The 19017-nt window shown below is 36.6% G+C and overlaps 3 protein-coding genes across 3 annotated transcripts in view; all 3 read left to right on the forward strand.

Moving 5' to 3' along the window:
* Positions 1-5243: 5243 nt before the first annotated feature.
* On the forward strand, positions 5244-15390 carry LOC142345882 (CTP synthase 1-like). The gene is made up of 4 exons (XM_075398317.1): positions 5244-5548; positions 6015-6347; positions 9784-10986; positions 15105-15390. The coding sequence occupies exons 1-4, from the start codon at positions 5245-5247 to the stop codon at positions 15224-15226; spliced, it is 1962 nt and encodes a 653-aa protein (XP_075254432.1). The 5' UTR covers position 5244; the 3' UTR covers positions 15227-15390.
* Positions 6412-19017, forward strand: part of LOC142345883 (T-complex protein 1 subunit alpha-like) — a 101314-nt gene continuing 88708 nt past the window's right edge. The window contains exon 1 of the mRNA XM_075398318.1: positions 6412-6424. The gene's annotated coding sequence lies outside the window, so the exon portion shown is untranslated. The remainder of the gene's footprint in view (positions 6425-19017) is intronic.
* The window catches only part of LOC142345884 (profilin-like), a 183890-nt gene continuing 171289 nt past the window's right edge, over positions 6417-19017 (forward strand). Inside the window, exon 1 of the mRNA XM_075398319.1 lies at positions 6417-6425. The gene's annotated coding sequence lies outside the window, so the exon portion shown is untranslated. The remainder of the gene's footprint in view (positions 6426-19017) is intronic.

The raw sequence follows: 19017 nt of genomic DNA on the forward strand, positions 1-19017 counted from the left end.
TTGTAGACAAAAAGATAGAAACCGCCATCAAAACAACTTGTGAAAAAGTTGATAAAACGTATGCTGCCATGGTCTCCGTGGAGTCCACACAGGAGACAGATAGGAAACTTGGAAAGTTAATTAAGAAAGAGAAAGGCGTCGACAACATCAAACAAAGTTTCAGAATACAAGGGATCCCTGAAGATCATAACAGAACAAAAGCTGAAAATTTTGTCCCCACAACTGACGAAGTAAATGAAATACTGAGTGAAATAGGCGTTAGGCCTGAAGTGAAGGAACTCAAAGGACTAGGTGAATTCAAGAGAGAACGGAAGAAACCAAGAACTCTTTTAGTAACGGTCGCTAACGAACATGAAGCCAGGCTAGCTTTAGCCAAATGTATTGAACATCGAGAGGAATTACCAAAGAGAAATATTTACTTCCTACCAGCTCTCAGCAAAGAAGATGCCCTCAAAGAAAACCTGATTCTGAAAAAGAGAAGAGAACTGTTGACAGAAGGAGTTCCTCGAGATAAACTCAAAATTCAAAATTTAGAACTATTCAACGATGGTGCGAAAGTGGAGACTGCCTCCGTAGAAACCAAGTCAAACTGACTAGGTTTTTGTTAAAATTCTGCAACTAAACGTAAGGAGCCTTGTGAACGTAGAGAGGAGAATTAAGTTTGCAAATGCTGTAATAAACTCAGACTACAACGTTATATGTCTCCGTGAAACTTGGCTCAATGATAACATTCCATCATCTGAACTATTTCTAAATCACTATTACATCTACCGCTAAGACAGACAAATGGATCAAGACAAAAAAACCCACGGAGGCGTCGTCATAGCAGTAAAGAACTCCTTCATCTCCGAAAGAGTCATTTCTGAGCAACTGGATTCTAGTCTTGTCTGCAAAATACAATTAGCTGATTACGAAATTTTTATTTGTGCCTTTTACAAACCCCCAAGAACTAGCCCGTACCGTTACGAGGTTAACGATTTCCAAAAACTCCTTAAAATTATAAAATTATTCCTAAATCAAAAACGAACATTTTATTTGGGGATATGAACTGTCCTGATGTTAACTGGAAAACTCTAGCAAGCACAAATGAAGAAGAAAACGAAGTCATTGAATTGTTCGAGGAATCCCTATACAGACAAATCATAAACTTCCCCACCTGTGGGAAGAACACTCTAGATATAGCATTTTACAAAAATTGTAATTTGGTGACACATCTCGACGAGAAATTTTCCTCAATTTACGACTGCTCGGATCATAAATCAATTCAGTTAACACTAGAATGTCCACGCCATGACGCCAAAGAAACTCTTGGAAATTTTAGAAGTTTCGGAAACGCTGACTACGAAAGCATAAATAATATTTTAAGTACTGAACCCTTCAAACCAGTTTGCTTCACTAACATAAACAACATGTGCGAAGAATTTTACCAGTACATGGATCAAATATTCGAGGTCCACGTCCCCAAAAGAACTAGACACCGACAAAGTCTACCTCCTTGGATATCAAGTTTCACTTCTTACAACATGAAGAGACTACAAACCCAAAAACGACTCTTATCCGAAAAACAAGACGTCTTAAACTTGAAAACCAACTGATAGAATCATCGGAAGTGGACAGGATTGAATATCAGGAGAAAATCATGCGTGCAAGAAATACCGGTACAATCTTCAAACACTTGAAACACCTGAAAAAATCACCCAGCCTTCCAAAATTACTAATCAAAGAAAATCAACAGAGCACAAAAATGCAAGAGCAAGTCAACATGATGAACGAGTTCTTTCACTCAGTGTTCTCACCCAAAGTTCCTTTCAGTATACAAGATGTAAAATTGAGAAATCCTGAAATTACAAACTTCGAAATCTCAAAGAAAGCAATCTACGAAATACTTCTTTCGCTAGATGCCACAAATTCGCGAAGCCCAAATGGCATACTGCCTGCATTTTTCCACCGTACAGCACGCGAAACAAGTATGAATTTAAATGTACTTTTCAAGCAGATAAAACGACAGAGAAAAATCCCAAACTCCTGGAAAATTGCAGCTGTGACGCCAATCTACAAAAAAGATGACAGACGGAAAGTAGAAAATTACCGACCAGTCTCTCTTTTAGACATTGGCAGTAAATTTTTTGAGAAATGCATTTGTTCAGCTTTATACGCTCACTTCGAAAAATTTCAAACAGAACACAAACATGGATTTGTTAAAAAACGCTCAAATATGCAATCCTTCTTGAAAACAATTCACGACGCACTCAATAACGAATCAAGCACCGAAATTGTAGCACTCTACACAGATTTCTCCAAAGCTTTCGACAAAGTGCCGCATTTTGAGCTTGTAGAAAAAGTTGCAAATATTGGAGTGGGAGGTTGCCTATTAGAAATTATCATTGACTACTTAGACAATAGGAAACAATTCGTTCGGGTAGACAACACAAGATCGGAAACTTTAGATGTAACAAGTAGGGTACCCCAAGGTTCTCTTCTAGGACCACTCCTGTTTTGCACATTCATCAATGACCTACCTGATGTGTTAGTTTTCTCTGACCCATTTATCTTCGCGGATGACCTAAAAATTCTTGCAGTGAAGAAAACGTTTTGGCAAGTTCAAAACCATCTCAATGGGATTGAACAGTGGGTAAATGAAAATGAAATGAAATTAGCCATGGACAAATGTGCAAAGCTGAGCATAAGAGGTCAAACACAAATTACAAGCTTATGGGCACTAAACTAGAGTCATCCAAAGTCATCAAAGATCTCGGCATCTATGTTTACCATGACCTGACGTGGAAGACACACATCGAAGAACGACTGAAAAAAGCGAACAAAGTACTCTACCTACTTCGACGAAACATTTGTTGTTGTTGTTGTTGTTGTTGGGGATTTACAGTTTTCACTGAGGGGATTTTCGTCCCAGTCGTCGTCTTAGAAAATTGTCCTATTATTTCTGCAGATCTGGCAGTCACAGCATAGATGCCAGCTACAGATGTTATTTTCGTCGAATCGCTCGTTTACAAACTTCCACATGAAATTTAAAACTCGATTTTTAAGGCCTTTTTTCGTATTGAATTCAATGTATTTTTCTATTCGATTTGCTAGTCTGCATGTACGGAAAAAGAAATCATTTCTAGCCTTTTCAGTTCTGGTTTTCGGGAGCTTGAATAATTCATTTGTTCTCCCTTTTTCTGAATTTTGTTTCAGCATTGGTAAAAGCTATCGTCTTCTGTCAATTTCGATAAAAGTAGAATGTCATTTAGTTGCATGAACATTGGTAGTGGTAGTATGTTAAGAAGTCTCAGTTGATTTGGATACGGCATGACTTTTTGTCCGAGGATCCATTTGACTACTTTCTTTTGAAATCTTTCAAGCTGTTGTAGCTCACCTCGGTTCGGATTTATACATGCAGAGCCATATAAGAGTACTGGCAAAATTAGTGACTTGTAGAGTCCGAGCTTGATCTCTTGTCTTAGTTGAAGAGCTATGTTTCTTCGAAGTAGGTAGAGTACTTTGTTCGCTTTTTTCAGTCGTTCTTCGATGTGTGTCTTCCACGTCAGGTCATGGGAAATATAGATGCCGAGATCTTTGATGACTTTGGATGACTCTAGTTTAGTGCCCATAAGCTTGTAATTTTGTGTTTGACCTCTTATGCTCAGCTTTGCACATTTGTCCATGGCTAATTTCATTTTATTTTCGTTTACCCACTGTTCAATACCATTGAGATCGTTTTGAACTTGCCAAAACGTTTTCTTCACTGCAATAATTTTTAGGTCATCCGCGAAGATAAATGGGTCAGAGAAAACTAACACATCAGGTAGGTCATTGATGAATATGCAAAACAGGAGTGGTCCGAGAAGAGAACCTTGGGGTACCCCACTTGTTACATCTAAAGTTTCCGATCTTGTGTTGTCTACCCGAACGAATTGTTTCCTATTGTCTAAGTAGTCAATGATGATTTCTAATAGGCAACCTCCCACTCCAATATTTGCAACTTTTTGTACAAGCTCAAAATGCGACACTTTGTCGAAAGCTTTGGAGAAATCTGTGTAGAATGCTACAATTTCGGTGCTTGATTCGTTATCGAGTGCGTCGTGAATTGATTTCAAGAAGGATAGCATATTTGTATTAACTGAGCGTTTTTTAACAAATCCATGTTGGTGTTCTGTTAGGAATGTTGGTGTTCTGTTAGGAAACATAGCTCTTCAAGTAAGACAAGAGAGCAAGCTCGGACTCTACAAGTCACTAATTTTGCCAGTACTCTTATATGGCTCTGCATGCACAAATCCGAACCGAGGTGAGCTACAACAGCTTGAAAGATTGCAAAAGAAAGTAGTCAAATGGATCCTTGGACAAAAAGTCATGCCGTATCCAAATCAACTGAGACTTCTTAACATACTACCACTACCAATGTTCATGCAACTAAATGACATTCTACTTTTATCGAAATTGACAGAAGACGATAGCTTTTTACCAATGCTGAAACAAAATTCAGAAAAAGGGAGAACAAATGAATTATTCAAGCTCCCGAAAACCAGAACTGAAAAGGCTAGAAATGATTTCTTTTTCCGTACATGCAGACTAGCAAATCGAATAGAAAAATACATTGAATTTAATACGAAAAAAGGCCTTAAAAATCGAGTTTTAAATTTCATGTGGAAGTTTGTAAACGAGCGATTCGACGAGCGATTTAACATCTGTAGCTGGCATCTATGCTGTGACTGTCAGATCTGCAGAAATGATAGGACAATTTTCTAAGACGACGACTGGGACGAAAATCCCCTCAGTGAAAACTGTAAATTGTAAATCCCCAACAACAACTACTACTACTACTATTGATCCTAGTAATGACATTAGAATAATCGTACAAAAGGGATTAAACAAAAAAGGATGTTTCCGTTTGTGCCCCCACCCCCAGTACGTTATGCACCCCCAGATGCAGAACACGTGCCATTGCATAGTAAATCATCATGTAAAAATATGGCTCGTGCGTCTGGGGGATGCAAATATTATGCGCCCAGTAAACTGGGGGGGGGGGGGGGGCACAAACGAAAAAGATCCAAAAAAGAAGTTGCCTTTAGTTATTATGATAGGAGGACATTCTCTAAGAATGTACATAATGCATCAAACTTCTCATTTGATCTTGGAATGGAAAGGCCGGTGTATGCTATATGTGCATTTGAGAAAATTGATGCTAGTAGACAGACTCATGATGCAACTGTTTTGAGTTATTTGTTATAATATACAGGTTTTATAATGCACGCGCTTGATTTCAGAAATTTGTACCCATTGATAAAAATGGAAACAAGTCGCAGTTTTCTCACTGCGTACAGTGGCAACCAGCAAGTGCCCCAGAATGAAATGTTGTCCCCTGTGAGGGGTATGGCTGATCCTGTGAGCAATCCAGCTGGGCATAGTATGAAGTATATCCTAGTAACAGGAGGTGTAATCAGTGGTATTGGTAAAGGTGTCTTCTCAAGCAGTGTTGGAGCTCTGCTGAAAGCGTGCAACATTAGAGTCACAACCATTAAAATAGATCCCTATGTCAACATTGATGCAGGTAAAGATCTCTCGCATGACTGCTTACTTTACAGCCTTGTGCAGCTTCATTTACTGCTGATGTGTTTGCATATCCACGGATAATTTTGGACGCTGATGATTGAAATACGTTAATACTCTTGAAATACGCCCCCAATAGTTTGATGAAATCAAATGAAGACAAGTAGCCAGGTATTGCGAGGTGCAATACGCTCCCTCTTACAACGTTGTGTTTCCAGTTATTCTCTTCTACAGATTTTTTCGAGCCGTCTGCTTGGTGTGAAAAGTGATTTGTTTAGGTCTTTGTTTTTGTTCCTAGTACTTTCATTTTTGTTCCTTTTTCCTAGTCTCATATCATATTTATAGCAATTACTTTGTCTTTATCTTTTCTGTTTAAAATACCGGCTTTTGACTTTCCAAATGTTAAGTTTGAAAAATCAGATTTTTTCCTATCGCACTAATTTGTTTATTTGATTATTCTTTCGTAGGTACGTTCTCTCCATACGAGCACGGTGAGGTGTTTGTGTTGGACGATGGCGGTGAGGTGGACTTGGATCTGGGCAACTACGAGAGATTCATCGGCATCAAGCTCAACAGGGACAACAACATCACAACTGGCAAGATATACCAAAGTGTCATCAGCAAGGAGCGCAGGGGAGACTATCTGGGGAAGACAGTCCAAGTGGTGCCGCATATAACTGATGAGATCCAGGACTGGGTGGAAAGAGTGGCCTGTGTTCCCACCGATCCCAAATCCGAGTCAAATTTACCGCCCGAAGTGTGCATTATCGAGTTAGGTGGAACAATAGGAGATATCGAGGGTTAGTTTTCTGGCTAACTTCTTTCGAACGAATTTGGAAGCAAATATTAGCCTGATTGTTGCAATAAACTTATTAAATTGTTTCCGGTCTGTATGCCTACCAAAACGTCTACATGCTCAACAACTTGCCAACTGTAACTCGAGCTTTGAAAGTTACGAGGCTAAATTAAGGGATATATATTTCAACATCTCGGTGAGTCTGACCTCAATATTGACTCTGCTCAACGCCTGGGGAAATAAATTCTCGGCGCAAATCGCCCCCGTTCTCTACTTGCGCGCTTCCGTGCTGAATCGTATGCCCGAAAATGCCTTTTTATCGACTTGAAAACCAACGAAAGATTAGCAAGTAAAGTACTCAAATTTTAACAAAAAGATATCACATGATGAGATTGAGCAAATTCCCCGAGGAGAGTTAAAAATCACAGTACTCTAACTGCTGCGAAAACGAACTGAAGTACGTCTTGACTCGTGACTAAATTTTATAACTTTGTTTCTCGAATGCTCAGAGTTTGATTGGTGTTGGCCAACGCGTGAAATAATAAGATTTTCTTTGCTTTGACACACGGGGCATCTTATTTTAAAGTGAAAATTGGCTCTACGAGTCAATGAATAGTTCTGAAAATTTTCCCCTGGAAAATAATTTCCTTGTAATTGTTTGTCACGATTGCTAATCGGGTGAACACCAGGGTTTACTGGCTGCTATCAGACAGAACTCCCCTTTTAACTTTTCTGCTAAGCCCTCTCACGACGAGAAATCAACAATTGCTGATTTTCTATTTCGATCATTTTCTCACCGATTCTTTTTGCGATATAATTCTGCAAACTCAAATCAAATGGAAACAAATAAAGTCACCGAGACTACTAAAACGATTTCCGTTCATTCATAAAGCATTCATAAAGCTTTTGCGCCATTTAGCCTGAATGTCGTAGAAATATTTTTTTCTTTGCGCTTGACAGTTCAACACCTTGCGTGTGATTGAATTTAAACTCGTCAGCTGTGGTGTAGTCATTAGTACCGGATGATTTTTTTTATTTCAAATTGATTTGAGCTATTTCCAATTGAGTTAAAGTTATTTAGGATATGGCTTAAGCTTCTATCGAAACATATTCCATCGGGAGTTCAATCTTTAGCCATATTTCAATTAACTATCATAATTTTTTAGACTTTTTTGCTAATGATGTAATTAATCGAAAAGTTTTGGCTAGTTTTGGAAATCTTGTTATCCCTGATGCGTGTTTTTGCAAATCAAGGAAAAGTTAACAAAAATAATTGCGGTGCGTTCGTAGAAGGCACCGTGGTTTGATTTCCGCGGTCAAAATTTGATTTTTCTGTTCGAAAGATGTTATTTAGCAGTTTTTCTCTTCTATTATGCATTTTTGTCAAGAATTCCCTCTTTTTTTCTCTTATTACTGAACGAAGTTTGGTTATTCGCTTAACTCAGCTCTATTATACCATGGAAACTGGAAAACAGTTTTGAGCTGTTATATTTAAGTTTTGAATGAATCACATTTTGTTTTGGAAAATCTTTTCTCTTTTTAAAAAATGGATAATTAAAAATAACGTTTCTCGTCCATGATGAGATTGAAAATGTTTCTCGTCCTTCTGGGAACGCTGTGAAGAAGCTCGAACGACATCGTTGCGTGTCCTATGCTAGCTTGAAGTTCAATATACTCTGCTGATTGTGCTTTTTTTATTGAATTTTTGTTATTCTTTATTTTAAATATACTTTGCAAGTGATGATAAATTAACGCTCTCTCTCATCAGCATTGAAGTGTACTTTGAAAGACATTCTAAAAAGTTGCACAGTAAAAAACATTCAAATAGTTAATCTACGGAAAAGCATAAACTTTCAACGGTTTTTCTATGCTGTAATCATCTCGCCTAATTCTGCCCAATAATGGAGAACTACAACATGGCTAGAAAAAACCGTTTCTTTCAGTCTTCAGAATCTAAAACCACAAAGAAGTAACTCAACACGTGTCATTCAAACCATAATTAAATTTATTGAACTCTATAATAAAAATCTATAGTGAAATGTTATGACTTTAAAATCTAGAAAATTGTTTTCAGTTTTGGTTTCTGAAACAAACTACCAAAAGGGTGGCATGCTTTTTTTTGCACGCTTAATATTATTGAAAATTTCAAAATGCGAAGTTATTGTCAAAACGCTGAGGTGAAAACAACAATTTAACTCAAAATTAGACTAAGTAGGACCAAATTTTAAAAAGAATCCAGCGAAATAATTCAATAGGAAAAAATGAGTTTATTTTTGGAAACAAATGCAAATCACACGTTTCCATTTGATTTTTTTGCGTGGGTGTAGGCTAGTTTCACAGGTCTCTTGTTCTCTGTTATTTGGCAGGTTATCTATACTTTATCTTAGTACATCGGCAAGTCTTCGACAAATCGATTAAGTTAGGCTCTAACCTAACCTTTCGCTATAAATACACTCTATTCTAAGATAGCTCTTTCTTCGATCTCTGCTGATTTCATTTTACTGGTTCTGATTCCTGTTGTTCTTTGGAAATTTCCTTTGAAATCAAGTTTCTGCGAAATGGAGGTTATCCGATTTGAGTTGCAAACTGCCTTCAGTTTTTATTTGTAATTATTGAGCAATCTGTTAAAAATTCTAGATGGCTATTTAATTGCTCTCATACGAAGGTTGTAGCAATTATATTAGTCCTGTGGTCTTTTTTAATCTGATTTTTCGCTTGACCAATATTGCGTCCGACCCATTTCGTCCTCAAAAACGAGATAAACAGGCAGCGCTCGGAGGGCATTAAGTGGCTGAGCAGTTCTCTTAGAGCCTTACGCTTTTCCAGTCTCTAAGTATGTGATTCACTGAAACTGCTTTGAGGAGACAATTTCAAGGTGTAAAAGGTGGTTCGTAGTCTTTAAAGTTTGACCCCCTCTGTTATTCCCATCCGCACTCAGTCACCCAACCCCCCCCCCCCCCCCCCAAACTCGCTCGTCCACCCTTCTCGAACCCGGTGATTTGGACCCCCTATCGTCATCTCTCCCACAACCCTACCCCGCATCACGTGACCCCCCCCCCCCCCCCCCCTCGCTTGACACCCCCTCACTCCGCTTACACCTACTTAATGCATCCCTAAGCCCCAACTGTCTATTATCAAAACCCACACCGCTCGCCAGTCGTTTGAGAGCAATTTGCTGAACGTTAGTCCGTTATGTTTACTGGTGTTATTGAAAAATTGCAATCAGCAGCTTATGTTCTTAAAATCAGCTTACTACAAATTAAGTGAAATATAACTGATCGCCTCAATTGTGCTGGCAGTGTTTGTAATTTGCGAAACAGTTGCACTTCAAAATTTAAAGTTAAAGTTAGAAGTTGATCTTGTAGTTTAGTAGTTATATGCTATTATAGTCTGACTGGTTAGGTGTATGGAGTTGAGTACTCAAATGAAACGCGTTTCAGGCATGCCTTTCATAGAAGCTTTTCGACAGTTCCAATTTCGTGTTGGCAGAGGAAACTTCTGCAACATCCATGTCAGTCTGATCCCAAACATCAACGGAGAAGACAAGTCCAAACCCACTCAAGCTAGTGTGCGAGAGCTAAGAAGAGCTGGACTTTCGCCCGATCTGGTTGTCTGTAGGTGCAAGTCACAAATAGCCAAAAGTGTTCAGGACAAAATAGCCATGTTCTGTCATGTAAACACGAACGAAGTTCTCATTCTGCCCGACTGTGGAAGTGTGTTGAAAGTGCCCACTTTACTGTACCAAACTGGAGTTATAGACAGTATTAAAAAGTGCCTGAGCTTAAACGTGAGACCAGAGAACTCCCTTCTGAAACAGTGGAACAGACTGGGTATACGAAGTGAGAAGAATCTGCGACATTGTAAAATTGCTTTAGTTGGAAAGTATTCTCAGTTACCAGACGCTTATACCTCAGTGATTAAAGCCTTACAACATGCATGCTTACATGCTAATTACAGCCTGGAACTAGAGTTACTAGCAGCTAGTAGTTTAGAAGAAAGTACCAAGTCAAAGGATCCCATATCTTACCACGACGCTTGGAAAAAACTATGCTCGGTTGATGGAGTTCTGATTCCTGGAGGATTTGGAAGTAGAGGTTGTGCGGGTAAACTGGCTGCTATTGAGTGGGCGAGAACACTTAAAAAGCCCCTTTTGGGTATTTGTCTGGGTATGCAAATGATGGTGATAGAGTTTGCTCGCAATGTACTGGGCTGGAGTGATGCAAATACGACTGAGAATGACCCAGATTGTGAAAAGAAAGTGATTGTTGAAATGCCAGAACACCACACGGGTCAAATGGGCGGAACTATGCGATTAGGCAAAAGAGAAACTATTTTCAAATCACTCGATTCAACTGCTCACAAGTTGTACAAGAATAAAAATTCTATTTTCGAGCGTCATAGACATCGTTACGAAGTGAATCCGAAATATGTGAAGAACTTCGAGGATGAGAAGCTAATGTTTGTGGGGCATGATGTAGAGAAAGTGCGAATGGAAATATGTGAATTGGATCAATCGAAACATCCCTTCTTCATTGGTGTCCAGTATCATCCAGAGTATTTGTCCAGGCCCATGGAACCCTCTCCGCTTTACCTGGGACTGATTCTGGCCAGCATGAACAAACTCAATAGTTTTTTGGAAAGAGGTCTGTATAGTTTAATTAATTGCCCTGTCATCTCAACCGGCTAATATTGCGTGCCTTATTGATTTTTTCAATCCAAGAATTTGGATTGAATTGCTTCTCTGTATTTTGAGCACAAAATGGTGAATGTTTGCTCTTCAATTTCAGATTTTGTGAAGTTACTTTTTATTCCGGTTCGTTCATATGTGATATAGGTCTTCTGCAATAAAGGAATTGATGTCAACTTTTAATTTATGTACTCTTAATGACATTTTCATCAAAATGGTAATTAATTTTGCAAATATTGTCCAGTTTTTTAGAATAGTCTTTTTTGCCTTTTTTTTATAGTTAACAAAAATTTCTTCCAAGTTTGCAGATAGGTTATTTTAATTTCTCTCGAACGAAGTTTGAAGCAATCGCTGGTAAAGTGTTGGTCTTTTTACGACTCGATGAGGAGTATTGATATGACACAGGTTTTTTTTAGCTGAAGTTTGTTCTTTACTTGAATTTTGACTTCTTTCTTCAATATTTACCTGGTTTTCAAAGTTGAGTTCTGTTTTCGAACACTGGACGTTAACGGTAGCGCTGTTTGTATTCTATAGCAGTTAGGAATTGATGGTAATATCTAAGGTGAAAAGGACAATTTTAGAATTTTTGATCCCATATAAGTCTCTCCTTCATATCTAAACAGCGGACCAACCACCTACCTATCACTTCTGCCTAACCCCTCACCCCGCCACCTACCCCCTGTACCTACTGATATTTTTGATATTTCTGAAATAGGTAGGGTTAGTTAAGTGTTTTCTGCAGGACTCTGAGTTCCCGGTATTCTACTTAATGGCTATCTTTTTTATGAAAATTTTCGCTTGAGCGTTTTTTTTTTCGAGTGACTAGAGGCCTCCTACAGTGAATTTAATTACTCTTCACTCCATCCCCCGACTGAAGCAGTCTACAGTAGATTAGAGCTCCGACTAGTCGTTCAAGTGTATTTCCTCCGACGTTAGTCGGTTATGTTAGCACTGATTTAAGCAATGAAATAATGAAGATGTTAACACGAAGAGAAAAGTTCTCTCAAATTTGAATTAAATCTGATAATTCAGGGGCAATTTTTGTTCTTATGATGTGTCGAATAGAAGAGTGTTTGACTGTGGAATTTTTTTGAGAGGATGGCGCAACCGTATTTATCCGTTTTTTTTTTCAGTTGGCTCATTTGTTTTGCTTTTAGTTACCTTATTTTAAATTATTTTTTTGGTCGAAGATGCTGATATGTTAACATCCGTAGTGATCTTGTACAATGTTTTTGAGGACCTAGTAGTGCGTTTCAATTACAAGTTTGGCTCACTATACTCAATTTTTTGTAAAATTTTAGGCTTTTCTATAATCGGTATCAGGTAACGGTGTTTATTAAACTGTAACTAAACCGTGCGGTAAGTGGTTTAGTACAATTGCGGTGCGGTAAGTTTTGTACAATATTACTTAAACCTCTTCTGTTGTTTTTTCTTGATTTGAGTAAGCTTTCAACAATTCCTCTAATTTTTTTAGTATTCAGCCTCTTTTTGATAGAAAGATTATCGCTCAAATGATTTGAACAAGGTTAAATAATGAAATTTACTTGTTGATATCTACTATAGATTTTTTTCCAGTCAAATTTATGAATGTTTTTTTCTTAGCTTTTTTAATGCGTCCGTAGCGTTGTCTTTTTATGACAGTTTTTCCCCGCGAATCTTTTTGATTATTTTGACAAAAATCTGTAGTTTCTTTGGTATGCCTTTGAGTTCTTGAAGAATGTTTCATTGCTCTCGAACGAAGTTTGTAGCAATTACATTAGTCCTGTCCGTCGTTTTTTGCGATTTTTCGCTTGACCGATTTTTCGTCTGACGCTTTTGACTTTTCGTCCTCAAAAAGGGGATAAACAGGTAGCGCCCAGCGGGCATTAAGTGCTCTTAGAGCCTTTCAGCTCTGTTTCACAGATCAAACTGTTTTGGAGACTTATACTTATGGTGTGAAGGGCGGTTCTTAGAGGTTGAGACCCCCCTATTGCCTCCACCCCCCACCGCGCTGTTGCCCCCCAACACAGTGTTGCCCCCCATCAGCCCCCGGGCACCCCCCTCCCGTTGCTAGCTACTGACAAAGCCAACCGCTCGCCGGTCGTTTGAGAGCAATTCGCCCGACGTTAGTCGGTTATGTTTTAAGGTTTGAACCTGTTTCCTTTAAGATTATTGTTTTTTGTTTGCTGTCAATTTCATTAATTGCAATGCCGTTTTGAGTGTTAGTAAGTGTTATGAATTTCTTTTCGAGATGTCTTTGAGCTAGATTTTGGTAATAATTGAGTTTTTGCTTTTATCCGTTTATGTTGCTTTTATCCGCTTCAAATTTATTTGTTGAAATAGCTTTGAGTCATTTCATCAGAGTTCTCTATCAAGAGTGTGAACTATCTTTCCAATTTTTGGAGGTTATGCGACAGCAAAGTTGATATTGTAGTGCTTTATTGGTACCTAAAATTGTGCTCCCGCAAATCACAAATGTTAGCCCGATCAGATTATTCATTTTTTCAGTTGTTTAATCTTTTAACTTCGCTCTTTTGTGAGCTTACAGTAAGTTTTCACTGAGTTGATGAGTTCTAAAATTTCAGCTAGTGATTATTACTGTTTGTTGTTTTTTTTGGTTTCTGAATGACTTTGTATTTGTTTGTTTATAATTTTGCTGTTATCAATGATTGTGATCATTTTTTTCTCGGAGACTAAACTAGGGTGGGTTTAAATTTCATCAATTATTTTAATTTGTTGAGGCGACTAATGACTCATTCCAGACAAAAATGATGTGTTTGGGTTCAGATACGTTTAAGTTGTTTGCTTCCACACTTGGGATTTCTTTCGGCTATGCTGTTGTTATTTCTTAGTCCAAATTTCTACGAGCATACGATGTGGTGATCACTTCAAATCTGCCTTTTTGCTCTGTCATGCAATTTTGACAATTGCGTGTGACCTCTTCTTCAACTTAGTTTTTTGTTCATTCGCATGTTAAGTTTTCGTCACACAATACTTACCCCCTGGCAAAAATGTCTTCCCTAATCCCAAAGATCTTCTGTTTGCTTTAAAAACTACGTTTTTATTATCTTTTTGACGGACATATCACGGCTACTTTCTGGCACTTTTTTGGAACGTTTCGTAGCACTTCGCGTACGCGCAATTCGTCTCAAAATGAGTTATAGCTCCCCTTAAACGAAGTTTGTAGCAATTTTATTCATATGGTCTTTCATGCATGTGTTCGCCTGGCCGATTTTTCGTCTGACCCTTTTTTACTTTCTGTCCTCAAAAAAGGGTTAAACAGGTAACGCCCGGAGGGCATAAGTTCGCTTAGAGCCTTTCAGCTCACTAGTCTCCAAGTATGCGATTCACTGAAAATGTTTTGGAGTTATATATGTATGGTATGAAGGGCGGTTCTTAAAGGTTGACCCCCACTTAAAACACTTCCCCCATATCAGTCCCCCGATCACTTCCCCTAAACTTCGCTCCACCCGGAACCAAGCGTTGTCAATCCCCCCTGCGATCCCTCTCCCGCCGTGCCCCTTGTCGCCCATCACCCCGCCCACCGCGCTAACTACAGGCCCGTTCGATTAAGCTAAAACTAGCCTCCCTAAACCTAAGCTAGCTAGCTAATTCAACCGCTTCAGTCGCTTGAGAGCATTTCGCCTGACGTTAGTCGGTTATTTTCAATTTCTATTGAATTCAAGAAAAATGTGCTTTTATGGAACAATTGTTCTCGATTGCATGTCTGTTTGGTAATTTCGTAATGGCTTAATGTAATTTAAAATTGTTTATTTAATGGGCCAGTAAACTTAGTATAATAATTTAATAGCTCATCGCAGTGAAAATTTCTAGTTATTCTGCTATTTGCGAGTAAAATTTTTCGATATTCAAAGTTGGCCATGACACATTGGAGCTACAATGTGCAGCAGTTGATTTGATGAAATCCATGTTTCAGATTAATCAAACGTGGAAGAAAAAGTCTGTTGAGTTTAGGTGCTATATTCAAGATTTATTGGACGAGGGGACAAAAAAGTTCTTGTTGTTCTTGAAATAAGAAGTGTTCGCTTGATTCAAGAGTATAATCTGATTGTTCATTTTGATCCTTGTTTTAAGGGTGTAGAGGCTCTCCACTGGCTATTCGAGACAATTCATCCTCAGATGGTTGTGAGGGAGAGGAGGATGAAGAAGACGATTCGGACGGATCTGACACGACTACAGATGGTGAGACAGATTGAGAGGTCTGTTTCTCCTTGAACTACTCTACAAAACAGTCTCACAGATACACAAACTAACTCAAACTGTTTTGACTTGTTGTGCTTACGTGCTACAACTTATTTGAGTTTGTCAACTGAACTTATAGAAATTGTTGAATTGATAAGGCCGTAGGCCAACGCCTGAACTTTTTGCTAGCATAACAATTTGTTACTGATGAGCTTCGAGGTTGGGGATGTGGCTGAATTATAGTGTGATTGCATTGGTTTTTGTTCCTCTGCATACAACCACTCAACCATGAGTAGTAGTGGATAAAACAAGGATTCCAACCACCAGTAAAATTTGTCCCTTTCTCCTAACGCTAATCGCGCATGTCGAATCGGGCCAAATTTTACTGTTTGTTGGGATCCTTGTTTTATCCACTACTATATATTAGCTCTAAATTCAATAAAAAAATCAATTAAAATCAAAAATAAAACAAAAAATCAAAGCAAAATTTACGTTTCACTCTTTAAGAGCGATTCACTCTTATTCGGAGTGATCCCCCAGTAGAAAGATCGCTCTTTTTCGCTCTTAAAGAGTGATTCCCTCTTTTTTGCTATTTTTTTATACTTTTTATTTCAAATTATCTATACTCTTCAATAAATTTATATTTTCTTTTACTTTTTCTATATTTATTGCATTATTAATAAGAAATGATACAAAATTATAGTTTTTACATGAACAACTATCAGTGAAACTGCTTTGCAGATCCTCGGTTTGGACAATAACTAAAGGACTTACAGCTCTAGGATTTTGTCTTTTATCTAATAAGCTTCTACTAAATCCTCTAGTTAATTCTACATCTGGATGTTGTTTCTTTACATGTGCCCGTATCCCATCATATCTCACAACAGAAGTACAATATGGACAATTAACTTTAGCTGAAGTACAACTTCTACATGTATACTTACTCTCATCAAAATCAGTTAATGGTTTTACATAATTACATTTATTACAAACTTCTAATAAAGACTTCTGGGTTATGGTTAGGGTTAAGGTTAGGGTTAGGGTTAGGGTTAATGTTAGGGTTAAGGTTAGGATCTGAGTTAGAGTTAGAGTCATAGATAGAACCAGAACTAGAACCAGAACTAGAGCTAGAGTTAGAACTAGAGCTAGAACTAGATTCATTTTTTATAGAACAACCCCATGGAGAAAAATCATTAGCACAAATACCACTTAATATTATATTACCACACATACATTTATCAGTTTTATCTTTATGACATGATTCATAATGATATTTTAAAGCAGCAATGTTTCCATATTTATAGTTACACTCTAAACATTTTAAAAGCATTTATAATAGGGTAAACTATAATATTAACCTAATCATAGGACTTTGTCCATCAGTGGAACTGCTTCGCGGGGTAATGTTTAGCCATGATTTCAATTAAATCTTTAGTATTATCTTTAGACGTTATACACTCCGCTAAATTCATTTCCTAAAGTATTGAGTGTATTAGTTTTACATCTCATCCAAAATCAATTCAAGGTCTAATTCTTTTTTATCTCTAACAATATTTATAATCTCTTCTCTAAATTCTTCATTATTTCCATATAGTCTGGTTAAAAACTTTCCTCCCTTTCTATTCAAAATTCATATCTCTTCATTGACGAAGTCACAGCTACACTGATTTATATATTCTTCGTGTATTGTATTTCGTGAAAAATCATTATCCAACTCTTCTCCATATCCAACGTTAACTAATGTATTTACTCTATTCAACATTGTGCTTGCCCCCATTGCTACACTCCCAGCATTTCTTGATATTATATCAGGATAAATATAACTAAATATAATTAAACCTGAGCTCATAATTCCACCAATAGTTGATAAACTTTATACCCTTTCCCATAATCATTTCTTTTGTTAGAACATCATTCTGAATTTTAATATTATTTAAAGTAAGAAGTTTATTAAAATAAAACTGATAATTATCATGATTAATAACATTTCTATCTGTTGCATTAATCATTAGCGGTTTCATATATGCTATAAGTTTATTTATATCTCTTTCTAATTCATCTTTTAAACTAAGAGCTTTTAAATCGAGGAAACCAACTCTTGAATCATATATCATTGTTCTATTACTATTAATAATAATAAAAGTATTTTCCTTTTTATATTTAATTATACCATAACGAAGTTCATCTGACATTCCATCTACACGATTATAATGGTTACTATTTAACTCATTAATTATTTTGTTGAAGTCATGTTCACATTTATACATCTCATTAAAGTTTTTGAATAGATCAGGTCCATTATAAGTTGTTAATTAAATAGTATCACAACTCATTCTTGCTGTATTAATTATTTGGGCTGGTTTATGACACATTACAATCATTTGAATATTATAATGTCTACCTTCAGTAAAATAATAACCTATATCCTTATTTAACCTATTACCCATATCATCAAGTACTATTACAAAATTTTGAAATTTATGCATATTTTTTGTGATTATATTTATATCACATTTATTAAACCCAGTATAAAACTTAGTAGACTCAGGATCTATCCAGTCTCTGTCATCTTTACACACTATAACTATATTTTTAGTTTGGTCTTGGTTTTGGTTTTGGTCTTGGTTTTGGTCTTGGTCTTGATTTTGGACTGAGTATAATTTTAAATATTGTCTAATAAAAAATATGTTTTGCCTGTACCAGTTCCACCATAAACAATAGCATGTAATGGTGACTTTTCATATTCAAATCTAACTAGACTCCTATTCATAAATCCACCAAAGCTTTCTTCCAGTTTTGTATATTTACTTGGTATTGAATCATATATTATATAACAAATTCCAATTATAATAATAAGAAAAAAAAGTATACCGCCTTTATCCATTTTTATATATTAAATTTATTATATAAAAGTGCTCATCCTAACTTTTGAGGAATTCAATAATAAATTTAATATTGATAATAATGCTATGAGTGATATCAGAATAAAAGATATAGGCAAAGATATAAGTCTAACACCAATTGAAATTGTAATGAGAGATCAAACTCCAAATAACACAAGTGATCCTAACTTCAACATTATTGTAAATCTACATCCAACTGATGGTACACATTGGGTTTTAGTTATAAGAAGAGAAGATGGTCCAACATATTACTTTGATAGTTTTGGTGTAGAAACCACAACATTATTTTTAAAAGAATATGTTGATCTAGGCTCTAATGAGAGAATGCAACAATATGATGAATCTTATTGTGGGGCTTATTGTTTTTATATGATCTATCTTACTGATAGAGGATTTAGAATTAAAAGTGCTTTGAATTTTCTAGTTAATCAGTGTAAATATCCAGGAATATATAATGAGTGTTTTTGTTTAGGTTGTAATGGTAATGATAATGCTGATGATAATGTTAATGATAAAGATAATGTTAATGATAATGTCATTGATAATGATAATGATAATGCTAATGATAGTGATAACGACATTGATATTGATAATGATCTACGAAGTAGCTTTGCTAATAATGATAATGTTAATGATAATGATAATGATAATTTTATATATCTATTGGATGAAAAACATGGTGAAACATGGGTGAAGCCTCATCAAAAGGTTAAACCTAATAACAATAGTCCTTCTAACAGTATCTCTATCAGGGAACCTGCTTCGCAGATAAACACGAATGATGATCTACAATCATGGCTAAATGATGATGATATAATTACTGAAGCCACATTCCCAGATAACTTTAGATGCATAATATCTGGTCCTAGTGAATGTGGTGAGACATTCTTATTAAAAAAACT

The sequence above is a fragment of the Convolutriloba macropyga genome, chromosome 9, assembly GCF_964194025.1.
Source record: "Convolutriloba macropyga chromosome 9, txConMacr16.3, whole genome shotgun sequence".
Taxonomy (NCBI): domain Eukaryota; kingdom Metazoa; phylum Xenacoelomorpha; order Acoela; family Convolutidae; genus Convolutriloba; species Convolutriloba macropyga.

Coding starts and splice junctions, on each gene's coding strand:
- LOC142345882 (XM_075398317.1), top strand. CDS start 5,245: ATGCACGCGCTTGATTTCAGAAATTTGTACCCATTGATAAAAATGGAA. Junction 5,549..6,014: donor CTATGTCAACATTGATGCAG/GTAAAGATCTCT, acceptor ATTCTTTCGTAG/GTACGTTCTCTCCATACGAG. Junction 10,987..15,104: donor CAATAGTTTTTTGGAAAGAG/GTCTGTATAGTT, acceptor CCTTGTTTTAAG/GGTGTAGAGGCTCTCCACTG.